At 46.3% G+C, this 19,406-nt stretch overlaps 1 protein-coding gene across 1 annotated transcript in view; it reads left to right on the top strand.

The window, feature by feature from the left end:
- galnt18b (UDP-N-acetyl-alpha-D-galactosamine:polypeptide N-acetylgalactosaminyltransferase 18b) overlaps positions 1–19,406 on the top strand; it is a 47,828-nt gene that overhangs the window by 17,526 nt on the left and 10,896 nt on the right. The window contains exons 2-7 of the mRNA XM_027011615.2: positions 5,094–5,289; positions 6,136–6,302; positions 10,644–10,827; positions 11,396–11,593; positions 11,844–11,958; positions 17,950–18,135. Of these exons, the coding sequence (XP_026867416.1) occupies positions 5,094–5,289; positions 6,136–6,302; positions 10,644–10,827; positions 11,396–11,593; positions 11,844–11,958; positions 17,950–18,135 (1,046 nt within the window). The remainder of the gene's footprint in view (positions 1–5,093; positions 5,290–6,135; positions 6,303–10,643; positions 10,828–11,395; positions 11,594–11,843; positions 11,959–17,949; positions 18,136–19,406) is intronic.

Here is a 19,406-nt window from a genome sequence, read left to right on the forward strand (position 1 = left end):
CAGAGTCACAGGCGTTTTGCCGTCATCAGTTGGACCACGTCAAAGTGTGTGTGCATGTGTGTGTGTGTGTGTGTGTGTGTGTGTGTGTGTGTGTGTGTGTTTGTACATTTTTAATGATCCAGTGCATCTGGTCTTGTAGAGCTGTTCTCAGCTGCTTGACTGATGTTGACATGAACTCTAGTTACAGCAGAGTGATTTGAGCAGAGAGGATATAACTACGATTCTGTTATTACTGTTTTCTATGCAAACTCACATGTGACAATTAAACACAGTGCTCTGTGTTTAATGCAAACCCCAAGCAAAATTCAGAGAACAAAACAGCAATAAGAAACGGGAGAGAGAGGAGAGTGTCAGCACGGTCAGACTCTCACTCACCCATTCTATTAACGTACATCATTACCTGTCAGCAAGCTTTGAAAAGTGCATGTGCACGTGGTGCGTTGTGTTTCCCAGTAAGAATAACAAAAAAATACTACAGCCACATTTATATGATCACATAGGTGGTGATTTATCGCTCCATGGAGCTATTTTGATCATTCTTGGCTGCTCGTGGTCGCCAGCACCTTCCTGCTGTGCTCGTGTTCAGGCCAGCTGGAGGTGTTGATGTTGAGCGGTGCACCGGCAGTGTGTATCACAGCGCCACACCTGCTCAGCCCTGCCCACCCCCTTGAAGCGCCACACCCCCGATGTCGATGGAACCGCGCGAGCCTGGAGCAGCCTCCTTCGTGTGAGCCTGGAGCCTCCTCCCTGCGAGCGTCCGCCGAATAAAGGCGCTAGCAGGATGAGGCTGCCACTCAGCGCGGTTCTCCGGCCACGCTCCTGGATCACCTCCTTTCCCTGCTTACAGCGCACCTGGCTCAGCTCACTGCGAGCTAATGAGACCTTGATGAGTTTAAATGGGCTTGTTAGAGCGAACAGAGCTAAACTCTGCACTCCTGGACCCGGGAATGTGAGCGAGTTCCACACAACATGGGCATACGTAAACACACACATGCACACCCCACACACTCATGCAAATGCTGCCCTGAATTCCCTCTGCCTCTTAGCTAACTCCTCTGTGCAATTTAAAGGCTGCTAACTCCATGAAAGACAGAAGAGGTGGGGAAAAATCTAGTTATTTGTTGCCACATTTAACACAGGAAATGCTTCAAAGGACACAAATGTCTTCGATTGCTCATCTCTGTCTGTTTGCCTGTTTCGTGGCCCATTGCATGGTGGGAAGCAAATAGTTTATTTTTAAACTATTTACACTTTGACCAGGTTAGTCCATCCTAACGATCAGGTGCAGGCCAGGCTGCACTACCCCTCGTGTTTGCTGGTGTGACTCGCTGTGCACGATTGCAGAGGGTCGCCGGGCTGTAATTATCTTGTAGAAGAGACATTTGTCAGATCAGAATGCACTGTAAGAATAGAGAAAGGTAATCTTGCTCCCCCCGTCATGGCACGGTTTCCCTGCTTTAGGGTCATTTCTGTTCAGCATAATCTCAGAAGGAAAAAAAGCATGTGAAGCAAAGTGTGGAATTTTATCCATTCCTAAAGAGAGGATCTTCCAGAAACTCCATCCCAAATGCATGTGTAGCATGTATTTATTATATGGAGTTTTATTATTATATATGAGTTTTAGTTTGGAAGGCTGTAATATGCTTTTACCTAAATCTTTTAACTCTATGGCTTCAAGCCCAGTGCAGTCACTGGGCCTGCTTCCAATTATTTCATTAACACCTAGCTCGTCCTCACAAACTAGCTTTCTGTTGTCATGGAGACGTTTGCGTGAAGTTGTGATACATTGTTTCTTTGTCTTGTGTGACTGGAGGGGAACAGACTGCTGATCTTGCTTTTAAAATGGACTGTTCGTGTGCTGGGTACATCCTCTCCACACAAAAGACATACTGATTCAGAAGACATGTCCAAAGCTTTCTCACTCGCTCGTACCACACGAGTTGCTGGAACGTCTGACCTTCTCAGCTCTGACGTGACCTGTCTGGTGCGTGCACACATACACACATACACACGCACGCACACACACACACACACACACACACACACACACACACACAAACACACACACACACACACCGAGAGCCAGACTCACATTTCCTGCATGAAGTCTTTGGCCCCTAGCAACGCTAGGGTCTCTGGTCCCTAGCAACGCTGCCACGTGCATGTTAAAGGCTTGGTCCTGACATTTAGCAACGAGCATCTCTTTCAGGTGGCAGGTCACCTCAGAATTCCTGGGCTGGTGGAAAACCTTTGGAGCAGCACTGCCCGCACGTTGCCAAGGTTCCCAGAGCGCTCCTGACCACCACGGAATCTCCTCTTGCTAGCAGGGATGTGGTCTCAGCCCAAATAATCACAGCCCCCATTAGCCACTTGAAGAAGCTTTCAGGCAGAGAGTATACACTTTTTAGTGTTACATTCCTGCTGTAATTAAAATACTCCCACTGGAAAAAGTTTTCTTTTTTTTTCTGCAGATGTGGAAAAGTACCTGTGGCTTGACGATTCAGTCCAGTGCATTCTGCACTTTTAAATTTGAGCTCTCGCTATGGTCACTGTGGATTAATTTGCTATTATATTCTGTGATTATTCATCAAACTACCTGTCATCAATAGTGCAATTGCATTAAATTAGAACGTCCCTTCAGATTACGCTGATGAATACAAATGCCCAGCAGTAATTCCCACGCTTGACTACAATGTTTTTAAGGCTAATGGTTTTAGTTGAGTCTATAACCTTGGCCTGCATCACCTTTTGTATCTAAGATGTGTGATGCTCAAGCTTTGTTAATGCCTCTGCTCTTCAGAATGAGTGGAGGTGCACAAAGAAAAGGCCATTTATTCAAGTTATTCCAGCACTCCATGTTTCAGTTCTTTTATAGGAACGTAGGCCCAATTAGTTCTCTAAAAAAATCTGTTTGGGCAGTACATTCTTAAACCACTTCGGACAAATAACTGGGAAGAACGTTCTCTGCTCAGAGCATTGTGACCAGAAAAAAAGCTGGTTTCATAAATATTTTCTTAAACTGATTAAATTGAGCTGTTGTGAAAGGATGTTTAAAATCTACAGCTCTGCTTCACAGAAGAGCATGGTATGTTTCTAAACTGCTTTTGATATAATATGTTTCTCAGATGAAGTCTGTCCTCAGTTCCTTTTTTCTTTTGTTTTCTGTCTTTTATGTTCGTTTTTTTCTTTTACCTATATGGTAACTGTCGTGGTAGTTCCCATATGGAGAAATGTGTAAGTAGCTCTAAGGCTATAGATTTGCTTGGCGCAACTAGCCGACATTTACCTGGTTAATTACTCAGTTCGGTTATTTTTGTATGGGGTGCTGCATTTTCAGCCTTATAACAAATTGGCTCCATTAGCAGCAGTATACAACATAAAAAATGACCGATTTAATGACAGCACACTTGTAACTGCTTCAGGGTGTGTGTTTTAAATGTTTCTTTCCCTATCTAACAGATTGTAATATGCAGTAAACTTGCTGGTAAAAGACACCAGTTGTTCATGGTTGGATTTGCTGCTGACTTTTCAAAGGAATATCTGCCTACTGTGAACCAAATGAACCAAATGAAAAGTAATGAAATCACACACAGGGTCACACCCCAGGGACAGTCAACATGAAACCGGTGTGATGGCACGTGACCCTTTACAGAGAGAAATTGCATTCGATCCAGTCTCGGTAGACACACAGATAATATACATAGGGCTGTGCTTGTAGGGTGTTTACTGAATGCTGGCAGTCTGGACCTAACAACGATGCCCTTTATTCAGACCTGGTACTGCGCAGTATTGCTCTGTTGGCCCGGCTTCCCCAGCCGCCCCTCTCCTGCCTGGGTCACGGCGCGCCGGCCGTCCACAATGCCACTTCCTCGCGCGGCATATCTGCCCTCTAGTGACCCTCCTGGGTCTGTGCCATGCCAGGTATCGGGTGCCCTGCTTGAAAAAGAACGGCCTTCAAGGAAACACGGACTGCTGCACAGCTGTCTGGCAGGATAGGCACCTGTGCTGTGATAAGAAGTCTTGCCGGCTCCTCTGATGTGGACAGTGGTGAACATAGCCATTATGGGTATGCCAGCTTATCCTTCTGCCCACATTTACCTCAATATGTGGATATTTTACCTCAGGTATGTTTGATGCTAAAGTATCAGAACCACAGGGACTAAAAGAATGTCATTCCTCTTACCCGAATCAGGGGGCCCATTGTGCTGCATCTACTTGCTCGGAAGCCTGGGTCTGGGGCAGGTGCCGCAAGAAAGGTCACCGCAGACATTCAAACGAAAAGGTCAAAGAAAATAGGATACGTTCAGTGGTTACAGATAAAAAGAGTTGCCAGGTTTAGGCACAATAACACAAGCAATTATAGATTCTTATTGCCCTAAAGATAGTTGTATTTTGTTCGACAAACATATCCTTTTTCTTTCTTTTTCTGTTTAGCAGATGTGGCTGATACTGAAACGTGTCCCTTTGCGTGAGCTGGTGCGTACGGCACCGCGAGCATTGCTCTACTCGGAGCTCAGTTTAATATTACAGTGTATTGTCCAATTCTACTGGGCCCATTAAATGATAGCCCTAAGGCATAATGTAGACTTATGGGGGTTATAATGAAGGGCTTTGTTTGGGCCATAAAGTGGAGTCTGTTTAAATCCAATCTGATTTAAGGTGCAAACACTGCAATCAGATGGGAACACTCAGGCTGGCCACCTTTCTTGCTGCTTATCACATTCCTTAGACTTTTCCCGCTCTGTTCTCAATGTTTAGGTGCCTTGTGCCCTCTAAATCGCTTGCTTCATTTTCTGAAGGAGGCTTTTTGACAATAAGCCGATTTTTTTTTTCCCCCCCAATAGTATCATTTTAATACTGATGCTGTTTCCTTGGCTCATTTGTGAGACTGAGTCCAGAGTTTTGTATTCAGTTTGAATTAATTTGTATGAAATAGCAGTTTGACCTTTACGTGAATGAAAATACCAAGCTGAAATAGCATGAATATTTTTAGGGGACAGTTTTTACCTCATAAGCGTGTCCCTGTGGAGTGGGTGATCTGTGTATGGCTGATGTCATGTTCAATGCCCCCTGTCTGTTTCTGGCTCTGACAGAGACCCCGCTGAGGGGTGACAGTGGTCAGGTGGACCACTCTTTCTCTGACTCCTCCCTCTTCAGCCACTGGGGCCAGGAGCTGAGCCCAGAGAGCCGTCGGGTGGCCCTCAAGATGTTCCAGTACTACGGCTACAACGGCTACCTCAGCGACCGTCTGGCCATGGACAGACCCATCCCGGACTACCGACCCGAAGGGTGAGGCATCTCCTTGGTCCAAAACCTCGAGAGGGTTCTTTTATGACAGTACATGACTTTGTTAAAACTTAACTGGAACTAGAGCTGTATTGCTCCTGGTCTGACTGATACCAGGATTCATTTTTGACTGGAATGCAATCAAAAGGTTAAATGTTTCTGAAATATTGACATCCCTGTGTCTGGAAAGGCCTTTTTAAACAGACCATTGGGTTATGATAGGTATGATAGTAAGACAAGACATGGCTCATGTAAGCGCACTTATGGAGACGCATAAAAAGAGCCTTGTTTTAGTTCAGATTTCCCTGGAAGTTTTTTATTGCTGGTTTGAACAATTGAGTATGTGCCTCCATGGCTGACGCAGACCCACACAGTTTTGACAAGCATTGAGTTCTGGTTTAGAAAAGAAATGCCCTGTTCTGTGACCTATAATTACTGTGTCTTTTTTGTTGAGGCGTGAGACTCGTATTTGGATTTTTTTTTTTCTTGTTTGTTTTCTTTATCAGGGGAGTAAAATTCAGGCGGATGTCACAGCCAGTCTGTGCTCGGATCTCACAGGCTCTTTGAACAAACCTAAAACACCCACACGGGTCTAGTTTTCTGCAGCTTTTTATACGCTCAGCTCTGTAATACTGTCAGAATCATTGACTCAACCAGCATCGGTCTGTAGCCCTGTCAGTTACAGAAAATGTTGACTGAGCTGACACCGGAAAAATAAAAATGACTTCTAAATTGCCATGCTGACATTTGGCGGGAAAAAAATGCTCCTGGTTTTTCCCGCCTGACTGCCGGTTCTTCGGCGCAGCTTCTCTCCTTCCTTCCCATCTCACCCGTGTGCTCGTCGCGCAGGTGCAAGAACGTCACCTACCCCAGCGGCCTCCCCCAGCTCAGCATAGTGTTCATCTTTGTAAACGAGGCTCTCTCCGTCCTCCTGCGCTCCGTCCACTCCGCCATGCAGAAGACGCCTGGCCACCTCCTGAAAGAGATCGTCCTGGTGGACGACAACAGCAGCAGCGGTGAGTCCGCCCCCGCCCCCGCCCCCGCCCCCGCCCCCGCCGACGCGGCCGCCTCCAGCCTCGCTCCGCCACCACTTGAGTCTGGTTGTTTTATTTCTTTGTGTGTTTATTTATTTATGTGTATTTTCATTCTTCTCCACTGTTAAGGAATGGAGAGAGTGAGGAAATTGAAGTTCGCTTTTTAAAGGGCAGCTAATTTCCTGGAACGCTGACGGGGATTAATATGGAGGGAAGCGTTATGAAGAACGGGCACTTCCTCTTTGCTGTGTGCATGCCCATTTGACTTTCCTCTGTGTGATTCTTAGCCTTAATACTTACTCACTGTATGCCTTGATGACTTCATTTCTTTAATCTAACCTTTTAATGTGCATAATTAGACTCTATGCAGAGTGGATTAAGAAGATGGGTGTAAGAATACTAATTAGCAATAATGTTTGGGTAATATTTGCCTGGGGTACATTACATTAGGGAGAGCATAAAGCTAATGTTACATGAAAACAAACCCACTGTACACATAAGAGGGCATTGTTTTACTTCAGAAGCTCGTTCGAGTTAGTTCTAGTTCCTTAGGTCTAGGTAAATGGTTTCTTTGTTATCAGGTGCTGCGCGTTACAAATCACAGGGAGAAAATAACAACACATGTAATCTGGGTCACAAGAGTCTTTAGTCACTGTTCGTACACCGTGATTGACAACTGTGTCTTCACAAGTGGCTCAGACTAAGCATGTATCCCTCCCACTGACAGGAGGTTGCATGAGATGAGCTCTGTTGGGCTTCAGCTCCTGTGTGCCAGCAATGGCCTGCTGCATCCCACCTCAGGGGACCCGTGAAACGTCCTGGAGGATCGGAGACGCTGCCCCTGCTAGCGGCGGGATGTTGTCCCTCTTTGGCTGTTTTCAGTGCATCCTCCCGCCACAAGGGTTTTCAGATGGATGCATTTCGCCCGTCTTTAGGAAGCACTGACGTTTCGCAGACACCGTTGCAGCATGTGTATGCATGCCAGTGCGCTGTCAGATGGCGGTGCTGACAGATTGACCTCGTTCGTGATGGCTATGACTGCTAGTGTCATCACCGCTAACTGCTGTCGTCCAGGCACCTCTGCAGGATGGTGACCTTGCCCGCCTGCGGGTAGCGCTCGGTTCGCCATGCCGCTCATTAGCATGCGGCCGGCGCTGTGACCGCCGCGCGAGGGCGGTTAAGGTGGCCTCACTGAACCTGCACTAATTGGTCAGTTTTGTGGACCTACAGGTCATGTGTGTTGTGTGGACCGGCAGGGGCGCCGGCAGTGGCGCCGTCTTCAAACCCTGGCGGTGGGCTGTGTCTGCACGCCCAACCCAGCCAAGAGTCATGGGGTGCCCACTTGAGCTGGTGACAGGAAGTCCACAGTGGGGCCTTAAGCATGTCAGTCAATGGCTGAAGGGCACTGGGGAATTAAGCAAAGGGAAAAGCTGTGGTGGTAACAGTAACCCCCAGCCTCCCTCAAAAATATGAAATCTGTCTGTTTTTATACTTTCCTTGAACACAACTGCAGGAGATGAAGTGGGATTTGTTATCTTAATCCACTGCCTTAGTCTGCTGTCCTTCTCTTCTGGTGCATAAAACCCCCTGTGCTTTTCACTGGGTGCAGGGGCTAGCATGGATGGAAGGCTTTGCTCCTGTTGCTCTTAGGGAATCTGTCATCATACGTTAGCAGATCACTCTGACATGCTGTTTCTGTCTGTCCTCTGAGCAGCTCCGTATATAGACAGGACAGGGTGGGGGGTGGAGGGAGTGTGTAGTGCTTCCTGAGCTGACAGGGTTTTTTTTCCCTTTCTGTATTGTCCAGATGATAAATGTCCCCTTTCTGCTCCTCTTCACTGACAGACAGCACCTAGCCGAACAGTAAGGGCCATAGAGGGGTTTTAAATGTCAGAGGTGGACACCAGGGGAGCAAAAAGAAAATGTCATTTTCAAAAGCTTGGATGTCATATGATGCTGTTTGGGGAGCAGTGTGGAATACACTTTCTATGTCATAACAGAGAGCCGAACAGTGGTGAAGTTTGTGAAATGGTGGTGTCTGTGCTAGTAGTTTTGGTAAGAAGGGCACTCGATGTAGGGTTTTACAAAGGATTGATATTGCGGTCATGCGCATCTCAGAGATAATGTACCAGTTATGCCCAGTGCCTCATTGAGATTCATGCCAGACTGTTACTGGTCATCATTCTTCTTTCAGAGCAATTCTCTTTCATTTGAATTTGTTAATTATTAATCTAGAGGGAATGAAATATAATAAACGTGTTTGTTCTGATATGTACAGAGGAAATGCTTTGCTTGTGGCGTAAGGCTGAAGACGAGGCGGAGCGTCTCAGCCGAAAGACTGAGGCTGGGCCAGAGAAATCCTAGAGCAGATTTCATTTAGCATTTCCCTGTTTGAACCACGGACTCCATCACAGGAGGAGGGAGGAGGCATTAACGCAATTTGAGGAGCAGAGAACTCATATCAAACTTCCTGCCAAAAAACCAAAACAAAAGAAAAAGACAGAGTAGAAAGAGAAGACACACACAGCCATTCTGTGCACGTTCCCACGTGTAATTCCACCTTCTTGATGATCGATGAGGGCCACTGTCTGCTCAAGGGTAAACAATATAGCAGCGTGCTTGGCTGAACCGAACTGCGCGCTCGAGGGGAAGGCGAATTGCTTTGTGGTGGCATGGCAAGGGGCTTCGAAGCAACTTTTACCCAAACACACTGGCCTGATGACATCTCCATTAATAACTGCAACACCGTCTCCGTGGCAAGGGCCCCACATATGGCAGGTGCTCGGAGCTGCAGTTTCTCGCCGCGTCTGCATGCTTACGGACGGCACACGCTGCACTAGCTGTGGTGATGTGCGGGACTGTTTGCCTTCCTGCCTCGCTCCCTTCTTGCCTTGGCAGGCTGTCGGCTGTGGGTTCATTGGTTAGCTGGAGCTAATGTGTGATGGCACTGGGCACAGAAGCTGCCTGCAGTCAGATGAGAGCCTGCAGGCCAGACAACCCCAGGCAACAGCAGATCGCAGGTTCTTATTCTTTTATTCTGCTTGGGACATTTCGGTTACCTTCAGTTCTTGGGCTCCATGGTCAGCTGCTGTGTTTAGTCCCATAGCATTTCATTGTAATTTATATAAAGCCTATGATCATTTGTTTGTCTTAACAGCAACGTGCAACATAATTGTGTTGGTAGGATTGGGAGTCTGTGTGGCCCTTAGCCATACCATCTGCTCATTATCATAAGAAACTGTTTGTCATGCAGGGAAATTGGAAGTGATTGCACACACACAGAGACAAACACACATAAACATAATACATACATTAACACACACACACACACACACGTATGCGCATGCGCAGACATACAATCGTTATTCAGAATAGACTATAAAACCATATCCTATTCTCTGATTTAAACATTATTTGAAGCCATTTCTTTTGTCAATAGTGATCCAGTGTGCTTGCATGTCCCCTGGATTAAAGACCACAGTTCATAGCTAATGGGGTGGATTGTAGTTTCTTGCCATAAGAATTTAACACTGGAGTAGTATAATATAATTAGGCTTTAGAGAAAAGCAGAGTCAAGTGAACATGTACAGAAATTACTTATGTATTTTACATCCTGCCTCTTCAGAGCAGCCACTCAGAACTAATTCATCTCTTACTCATCATAGTAAAGACAAAAGCAAAGTGAGATCAGCTATAGCACAGACGCAGACATGAGTGCTAATAAGATTTAATAAGCAACATCTCATTGAGATGCACGCAGTGTATTTATGAGTGTCTGATAGTAGTGCCTTGACTGCTATGACTGATGCTCTTGAACTGTGCATCTGACTACATCTTGAGAACTTTCACACACTGCCACGTACAGGATTATGTCCATTCTACTAGTGACCAACAAACTCAGATGTAAACCTGCATTTGCACGCAATGTGAATGATGTGTTTTGCATGAAACCTATGCAGGAACGTTGCCGTGTAATTTACGGTATATATTTGGTTGAATTTACGGTAAATATTTGGTGAGGTATGAACAGAGGGGATGGAGGTTTGGCAGTCTTAGCATGCGAACAGCCAGGCCTGGCTGTAGTGGTTTAGCTCTGCCCCTTGGCTATGCATTCTGGTGCAGTGAAGTGACGCTTTAAACTTAGGTAACTTTACCACAGTCAGAGTCTACTGTGTCTTCTCCATTTAACCAGAGATAATGAGGACAGAGCAATGGGAATTGAGCCCTGGGACCTGATGCTTGTTCATAGTCTCTTCTCTCTCTCTCTCTCTCTCCCTCTCTCCCTCTCTCCATCCTTCTCTCTCACTCGCTTTTGCACTCTAGAGGAACTGAAGGATAAATTGCAGGAGTTTGTGGAAGAGACGAATGCTAAGCGCCCGGCCTTCATCAAGGTGGTTCGTCACAGCAAACAGGAGGGGCTGATCCGCTCGCGTGTGAGCGGCTGGAGGGTTGCCACCGCCCCCGTGGTGGCCCTGTTCGACGCCCATGTAGAGTTCAACGTGGGCTGGTGGGTGAACTGTGCAGCCTTGGGGAAAAAAAAGCACAGGGAATAAAACATTGTATTAATTTTGAATGAAGGTCCTTCATAATTTATGTTGATGCTGATATATGGTGTTGGATTGCATGTGTGTTGTGTTGGAGGCACTGAAGAGGTGAAGCACTCACATTTATAGGCAAAGCAATCTGTTTGATCCTGGGAATACATCCAGGTGTTCTCCTTTGAACACAAAGCATAATTCACTCCCTCTTCACTCTCCCTTCCCCACCCCTGCTTATTATTACACTCCATCGGAATCGCATTCCACATTCAAAGCAGCTCATGATGTAGGCTACCGCTGTTACTCACTTAACAATCTGACCCAGATATGTCAGAACAGTTTGAACAGCATCCAGAATATTTCTGACTTTAATTGGCTTTCACGTGATCCCCAGCCCAAGTTCGCTGAAATGCAAAACTTTGGGCTCAGGACCAAAGAGCTCAGTCTACAAACTAATGCATCCTGCTTCAGATATTTACTTTTGTCATTGTTCACCAAGGTGCTCCAAATGGAATTGCACTTTACCTTTGGCTGCAGGGCTGAGCCCATTCTCCAGAGGATCCAGGAGGACAGAACGCGGATCATATCGCCGTCCTTCGACAACATCAAATACGACACGTTCGAGGTGGAGGAGTACCCGCTCTCCGCTCAGGGCTTCGACTGGGAGTTGTGGTGCCGATACCTGAACCCACCCAAGTCCTGGTGGAATTTGAACAACACCACTGCTCCGATCAGGTAGCAGACCGGCTGTTCCCTTCTCTGTTCCCTTCACTTTGACTGTTTCCTCACTGGAAGCATTAAGAATTCCCACCATCCTTAGGACCGTTTGCATGTGCAGTCTCATATAATGTGGAGCTAAACAGGTCATAGGTAATTTCTTTTCAAAACTATTCCTTTTAAAAACAACAGTGTTTCCCTAATATTCCTGCCTCAGTCAACGTTAGGTTAGTTTTATCACTCTGTTGCCACGTTTGCCCCTCGACAGGAGTCCTGCTCTGATTGGCTGCTTCGTGGTGGACAGGCAGTACTTTGCGGAGATCGGGCTGCTGGACGAAGGCATGGAGATCTACGGTGGAGAGAACGTGGAGTTGGGTGTGAGGGTGAGTGATGAGGGAGCCCTCCACAGCCCATGGCGTAATGAAGACAGTGGTCTCCCACCTGAAAGATTAACAGCAACAGGGACTCGCTCTGCTTTTGGCACGGCTCATAGAAACTCTGGCGATTTATTCAGGTTGCCCACTCATCAAAGTGAGTGCTTCTTTGTTCCTGACTGGGATCTTGGCAAGATGAACCAGATAAAGTCTGCATAAATTTTAACTCAAATTTTCTAAGTTCTCTTAAGCTGTATCTGTAATAGGTTCATATATAACTTTGTTTTATCTAATTCAGATATGTTGTTTAATCTACACCTGTATAAGACATGGTATAAATGTTGGTGTAAATAATTTACATTAATTGTTTGTATGGACAGACAAGATAGATGTTTCAAGTGCATGTTGTGTGGGTGAGTTGGTGGTTAGGTATGTGCATGAGTATGCAGGCTTGTGTCTGTGCGTCTGTGTGGTTTTGTTTGTGTGTGCTTCAAAAGGCATCTGAAAAACTAATGGAAATGACTGGATATTGAAGATCACTCAGGGCCAGAAAAGACAACCTTCAGTGATCCTTTGCTTTAAATGGAATTAATTACATTTCTTCAGCTTCAAGCCCATTTCATCATTTGATTTCTGTGTGGACTGTGTTCATCTGCTGAGGTGTTCCTTCTCTCTGGCATCTTGGAAGTCTTCAAACAAACTGTACATGCTATCAGATGGACAAAAGGAGGTGTTAGGGTTCTAGAGTACAGCTATTTATAGGCAGCCGACAAGTGTTAGGGACAGTAGCACCACCAGACACGGATATCAGCTTTTGTGGTAACAGCTAGAAATTTGGCTAGTCCTCTACTGATACCAGTATATTCACAGAGTGGTCTACTTGCATCGCCTGCAATGATGTCATCATCAGTCAGTCCAATGGGAGCGGGTGAGGAGAGGAAGGATATGGCCCTTGTAATTATTTAATTTAATTTTCCTTCCTAGATTTCTATTTTTGATTTTCTGTGGAATCATGCACAATTTTCTTTTAGATACAGTAAAGGCTTTTTTTCCACCAAATATCCCTCACTAAATTGTGTATAAATAGGAAGTGAATAATTGTGATTGCACTAGCAGTAACAAAAGAGGCCCAGCATGGTGGATTTATACACAGAGTCCAATTTCTTACTCGACACAGGTTAAAAGCAGCAGTGGGTGGTGGCTCTATTCCAGTGGGAGGTGACCTTGATCCCAAGGGTTAATTGCATTTGTGCATGGCAAAAGCTGCTGGAGAGAGCAGATTGCAAGGGATTGGGGTGTAGAGGGAAGTGCAGGATTGGAGGGGGGGGGGGTTACAGGATTAGAGGCCTGTGAGGCTTTGGCACTGAACCCAGGACACCAGCTCCATTTTAGCCCTTGTCTAGCCCAGCTGCAGGCAGTGTATTGGGCCTGACTGGGGACTGCCTGCTCTAGTATTCTCTGCCATTACTGCACTTTCACAGGAGGCAGGAGCCTTTCACTGTGTTGACCTCCACTAGCAGTAGCAAGTTGACTCATTCGTTCAATGATTTAAAGTTGCCTACATGCCCTTCTTTCCCTACACATCACACATGTGCTAGCTCTACATTTATGGCTTTTATCCAAAGCAACTTCCAATTATGACTGGGTACAAATTGGGCAATTAGAGGTAAGGTCCTTGCTCAGGAGTCCAGCAGTTGAGTGGCAACTTGTCAGTGGTGGGGCTTGAGCTGGCAACCTTCTGATTATAAGCCAATATCTTAACCACTGAACATTCACTATTCAAACTCATACCCTGCAGATGTGCTAGCATTCTGTATTGAAACTCATAACCAGCAGGTGTGCTAGCATTTGCTATTCAAACTCATATCCCACTGGTGTGCTAGCATTCGGTATTGAAACTCATACCCCTTTGGTGTGCTAGCATTCTGTATTCAACCTCATACCCTGCGGGTGTGCTAGCATTTGCTATTCAACCACATACCCTGAAGGTGTGCTAGCATTCGCTATTCAAACTCATATTCCATGGGTGTGCTAGCATTCGCTATTTAAACTCATACCTTGCAGGTGTGCTAGCATTTGCTATTCAAACTCATACCCTGCAGGTGTGCTAGCATTCACTATTCAAACTCATTCCCTGTGGGTGTGCTAGCATTTGCTATTTAAACTCATACTCTGTGGATGTGCTAGCATTTGCTATTCAAACTCATACCCTGCAGGTGTGCTAGCATTCGTCTACCAATCCCTGTAGAACCAGAAGCATTGCATGTCCTCCCCGTACACATTTTTCAAAGATATCGTTAATATCAGCGTTCTGGTTGGTGGATATGTGTTCATAAATCCTGTTTGGGGACAGGCTCTGACTGCCAGGCCTCTCAGGAGCTGAAGAATACTCCATCGAGTGCAGTGTTGTGGCTCATAAAGCATTTATGCAAATGCTCACATCTACACTTCAAAATAAATGATCATGCCCAGGACCTCTGGGAGGCCTAATGTACCTTAGATAGGGTATGAAAGTCTGGTGATGGAGCACGCCATGTCCACGTGGAAAAGCCAAACCTGGGCGAAGAATCGCAGCACTTCGGCGACTCCAAGCTGTGGCTTGCCTTACAGAGTTTTTTCTGACTTCCTTTGTTAACTTCTCATTGTTTCAGTCTTCACACACTGGATTTTTTTGTTTCCTTTTTTTTGTGTGAATCAGTTTAATCTATAAATAAGCCACAAAAAAGCTTTGGGTTTTTGCGGTAATGCTGCCCTACTCTAAATAAATCAGAAGCCACACATCATCACCTGGTGCGGGATCAAAGTTGCCAGGCTTGCTGCTGCCTAATGGTTGACTGCTGCTTGGAAAAAGCTGCATCTGCAGTAGGGTCAATGGCTGAAGGCCTGCTCCTCATCACTTTCTTTCTTCTGGTTGAATTTCCCTTGCTTACCCACTCTCTCTCTCTCTCTCTCTCTCTCTCTCTCTCTCTCTCTGTCTCTCTCTGACTCCCTCTGTCTGTCTCTCTCTCTCTCTCTCTCTTTCTCTCCCTCCCGGGGGACCGATATGGCTGATTGCTGATGATGCAGCTCTGTGTGGTAGGTGAAGGCAGGAGGTTGATGTAGAGGGCTCTAAGCTCTCGTCAATCAGGGACAGGTTGCACTATTCCTCCTTCCTTGCCCCACTGGGATGGGGCCAAGCCACCAGAGCAATATTGACTAATGAGGCTTATCCAGCGTTGCTGTTTCACCCCTGGTTTACCCTGGGGGTCTGTTGGGGGAGGGGGCGGGGGGTTGTGACATCGAGTGTTGACACTGCTGGAGCATTTGCTGCAGACGTGAAGGCGCCAAGCTGCCGGCTGTCAGAGCAGTGGGGATGTGAGGAGAAGGTATTCATAGAGAAGCCATCCTCAGAAGGTGCTGTTCATTGGGAACATCACTGGGAAAATACAGCAGTCACCTACTTTGTGCTGCAGTAATTGTATCTGAATTGAAAAGTTTCTGTTTATTGTGTGTATATGCATGTATGTATTTGTGTGTGTGTGTGTGTGTGTGTGTGTGCGTGTGTGTGTGTGCTGCCTTGTCTGTCAGACAGTAGAGCTTTCTCTGTTAGATAGCCCTGGTTTCTCTGTGACTGGCTTTCTCAACTATGGACAGACAGATTAGGGGGAATAAGGACAAAGGGATATTGTGACACTTGACAACCATGTCGTCCTCTTTCACTAACTCAGATGTCTCTCTTTGCTGAGGAATGAAGGGGCTATTATGTGCTGGAATGGTTGGAATGGGACTTAGGCAATGTTTGCAAATTGAGTGATTGACAGTTCACTTCGTTTGAACAGTTCAGAATCTGTATTAGCACAGTGGGATAAACTCAAATACAAGGGAGTCAATGTTTTTGAATTTTTTTTTTTTGTCGTTGTTGATAGAAGCGTGTTTGTTCAGACACAGCAAGGCTGGTCACCGGCTGAGTACTAGCAGGGAGTGCTTGTAAGACCAATGCGCACACACACATTATACACACCATCCAAAACACATCACCACACCTCACATTATATGTTGCTGCTTGCTAATGTCGCAGATTAGAGTCGTGGGAAAAACGTGGATAATGGAATCAGAATTTGGTGACTGGGGAAATCTGTGTCACGACAAAGTAGATGTGGCGTTCTTTTGTCTTATACAATGATATGATATCGGGAGGTGGACAGCAGGTAATTCACCTACACACAGACAAGCTGCAGCATTGAACACAAGGAATGTGAAGTCTATGTAGCACCTGTGGAGCCACTTGCTACAATTTGCCTTGCATAATCCCCTCTTTGGGGGGGGGGGGGGGGGGGTAATTGCTAGAGGACATTTGGGGTAATATCTATAGGCAGTCCCACTGACATCAGGAAAGGTTGGGTAGTGCTTAAGTGAACGATGATGGTCGTAGGTAGACATCCTGAGGGCTCGAGTCAAACATAAATTGCATAAAAGTAAACTTCACTCGTCTTGCAACTTTAACCTTAAATGATGACAAACTTGACATTTGTTGCCATTGTACTGCCGTTGTTAGAATGTGATGTTTGCTAACATTGCACTGTGTCATCATTACGGATGTGATTCACAATATTTGCATTCCTGTACAAACTACCCAAAAAAAATCTTACAGAAAGGAGAAGAGAATGCTTGATGTGCACCATGGTCTCACTGCCTGATGAAATATCATGTATGATTCAAATGTGCTGGGCCTTGAATGCCACCACTGGGAATGTTGCAAAACAGTTACGCAAAAGCCTACACTGGGATGTTAAGAAGGCAAAGAAATGTCTCTAATCATGCCTGCCAATTCCTGCAATTTGGTCTAATAACCTCATACCACACCCATTTCCGTTTATGATGGAAATATTGTGTAATGGTGAATAAATAAAGCACACCTCAAACTTCAACTCCAACTTAAATCTTGTGCACACCTCTGGTGGTTGGTGTAGGGTAATGAGCCACTTTGTTTATACTTAATACTTTAATATTTTAGTGCCAAACTTATGTGGCTTCAGCTTTCCCCTGGTTTCCATGGCACCAGTAAACCCTGCCTCATCTCATCTCTGCTATTTGATTCGCAAGATGAACGTGCCTGACTCATTGAAGCATGTCGCTCCTTCCCAAGGTTCCGTGGCAGTGTTGGTGTCTGTCTGGAGGACCCAGATATCTGGACATCAAGTGTAAAGTTCGTAGTTACCAAAACCAATGTGCTTTTCCAAAACCCCCTGGAAAACTCGACTGTCTGACAGTTGAAGCGTTCCGGAGCTCCCGTGGATGGAAGTCTGTGCTGTTGGATGGCCTTGCGTTTGCCGAGGGATCGGTAGCGGAATGCAGAGCACAGCTTCGGTTTTGGCGTGGCTCCCCGTGTCTCTCCCGGGATGTGAGTGCACTTGCCTGGTCTCACTCTACCACGTAAACTTCCCGCTCGTGCAGAGCCTCACGACAGGCTGGTGCTGCCTTGCCCTAGAGTCAAATTCCCAGCCTAACACCGTCCACACAGGCCCTGTCCTCACGCTGCTCTGGCATTAACCGACAAGAGAGGTTTAAGAAAACACGCCAAAGACGGAAGGTCAGTGCAGGGCACCTCTGCTCTGTGCAAGGGCAAAGTGAGACAGACTGAGACAGGCCTGCTGTCAGTCTGTATGGGATGCCGTTGATGCATTACATGAGGGTTTCTCATTAAGAGCCCTCATCGGGTTATAAATAGCTTTCTGCTTTTCTGAAGCCCTTCCTCTGTGTCCTTCAGAACACGATGCATTAGGCACACCATTTAGAGACAGAGTGTAGAGCTCAGAGTTTATGTTCCTCGGGAGACCATTTTATCAGTGTCAGGAAAAATCCATCATCTTCTTTATTAACTTTTCTTTCCGCATGATAACTCCGAAAGGCCTGTCCTGCCTCACGTTTCCAGGCCATACGTAACCAGATTTACTGCTGTGTTCCCTATGAATGCCGTAGCAGTGACATCTGACTGCTGTGTGCGTGTGTGTGACCCTGCAGGTGTGGCAGTGCGGTGGCAGTGTGGAGGTGCTGCCCTGTGCCCGAATTGCCCATATCGAGCGCGCCCATAAGCCCTACACCGAGGACCTGACTGCACACGTGCGTCGCAACGCCCTCAGGATGGCTGAGGTGTGGATGGACGAGTTCAAGAGCCACGTCTACATGGCCTGGAACATCCCACAGGAGGTGGGATCACCAAAAAAAATTCCTAATTCTTAATTTCTGCTCCTAACATGCATAATAGTGTTTTCACAGGTCTTCAGTCTGGTGAAAATGCTATCTCCTGTGAGCTTTAAGGTTTATCGCAGCTGATTGTATCTGTGCAATCTCCTTTCCCCCCCTGTTTGTGCCGTGCCGGAACACATCATATTCTGTTCTGCCTAATCCATCTTGAAACTTTAATCTTTGCCCTCGTTCCGCACAGCAGGGATGGATCTGTGTAGGAGAGCGCACAGAGCAGCACTTTTGTCTGTTTAGCAGCCATTACCTCATTTATAGCTGTGTCTCTCCAGTCGCTCGGTCAGTAGTCAGGAGCCTTGGCCCCTGCCATGTGCCTGTCAGGCAGACAGCGATTAAACGGATGTGGGAGGAGAGGGCGGCATGATCAGGTCACTATGGTTCACACGACTGGACCTTCGCACAGGAAGCAGGGAGAAGAGATGTGAGGGCCATGCAGCCTTTGAATTATATGAGCAGAGGCAGGACTTTATAGTTCAGCTCTGGCGGGGCGAAGGTCGCCACCCTTTGCCACGGTAGGACACAGTGGTCAAAGTGGGCATGATGAGGCTCGAGAGCTCAGCTGTGGACATCGGGAAACTCATTTGCCCGGGGAAAGAATATACATTTTGCGGACGCTCTTGGCCAGGGGGACATATAGAAGTGCTTTGTTGTCTCTTTGAAAGCTCTCCTTATGCTCGTACAAATATGCCAAAAGTGTAAGGATACCATGCTTGAGCCATGTGAGAGAACATACAACAATGAACAAGAAAAATATGTACTAGCAGTATGTTTTTTAACATTATTAAGTGCAGGAAAAGTTATAAATCAAGTGCCTTTGAAGTATTTAGAGATCATTCAGGTACATTTTACAGAAATGTGTCATCAGTCCACATTTGAAGACCATAATAGGATCTGCTACGCAGACAGAGAGTGGGAGTTCTGTGTTGAGACATGCCCCTCTGACTCTTGAGGGTATGAACGGTCTTCCAGTCATGGGAGGGAGTGAGACATTACCGTTATGTTGCCTAGCATCGTTGGTGAAGGTCCGGTCCAGGTCAGTGTGCTGTTCCTGGTGGAGAAGTGGACACATCGCAAAATGTGGGTGAACTTATGGAAGTAGAGGTTTGGCAAGGAGAAGCACTTGAGCTGGAAGGTGGACACGGCATGAAAGTCGCACGCTGTCAACCTTCATTAGCAGTTCCATTAATGTGTGGCAACCTCTCGTATTCTTTCATTTG

The sequence above is a fragment of the Electrophorus electricus genome, chromosome 1 (assembly GCF_013358815.1).
Source record: "Electrophorus electricus isolate fEleEle1 chromosome 1, fEleEle1.pri, whole genome shotgun sequence".
NCBI classification, from domain to species: domain Eukaryota; kingdom Metazoa; phylum Chordata; class Actinopteri; order Gymnotiformes; family Gymnotidae; genus Electrophorus; species Electrophorus electricus.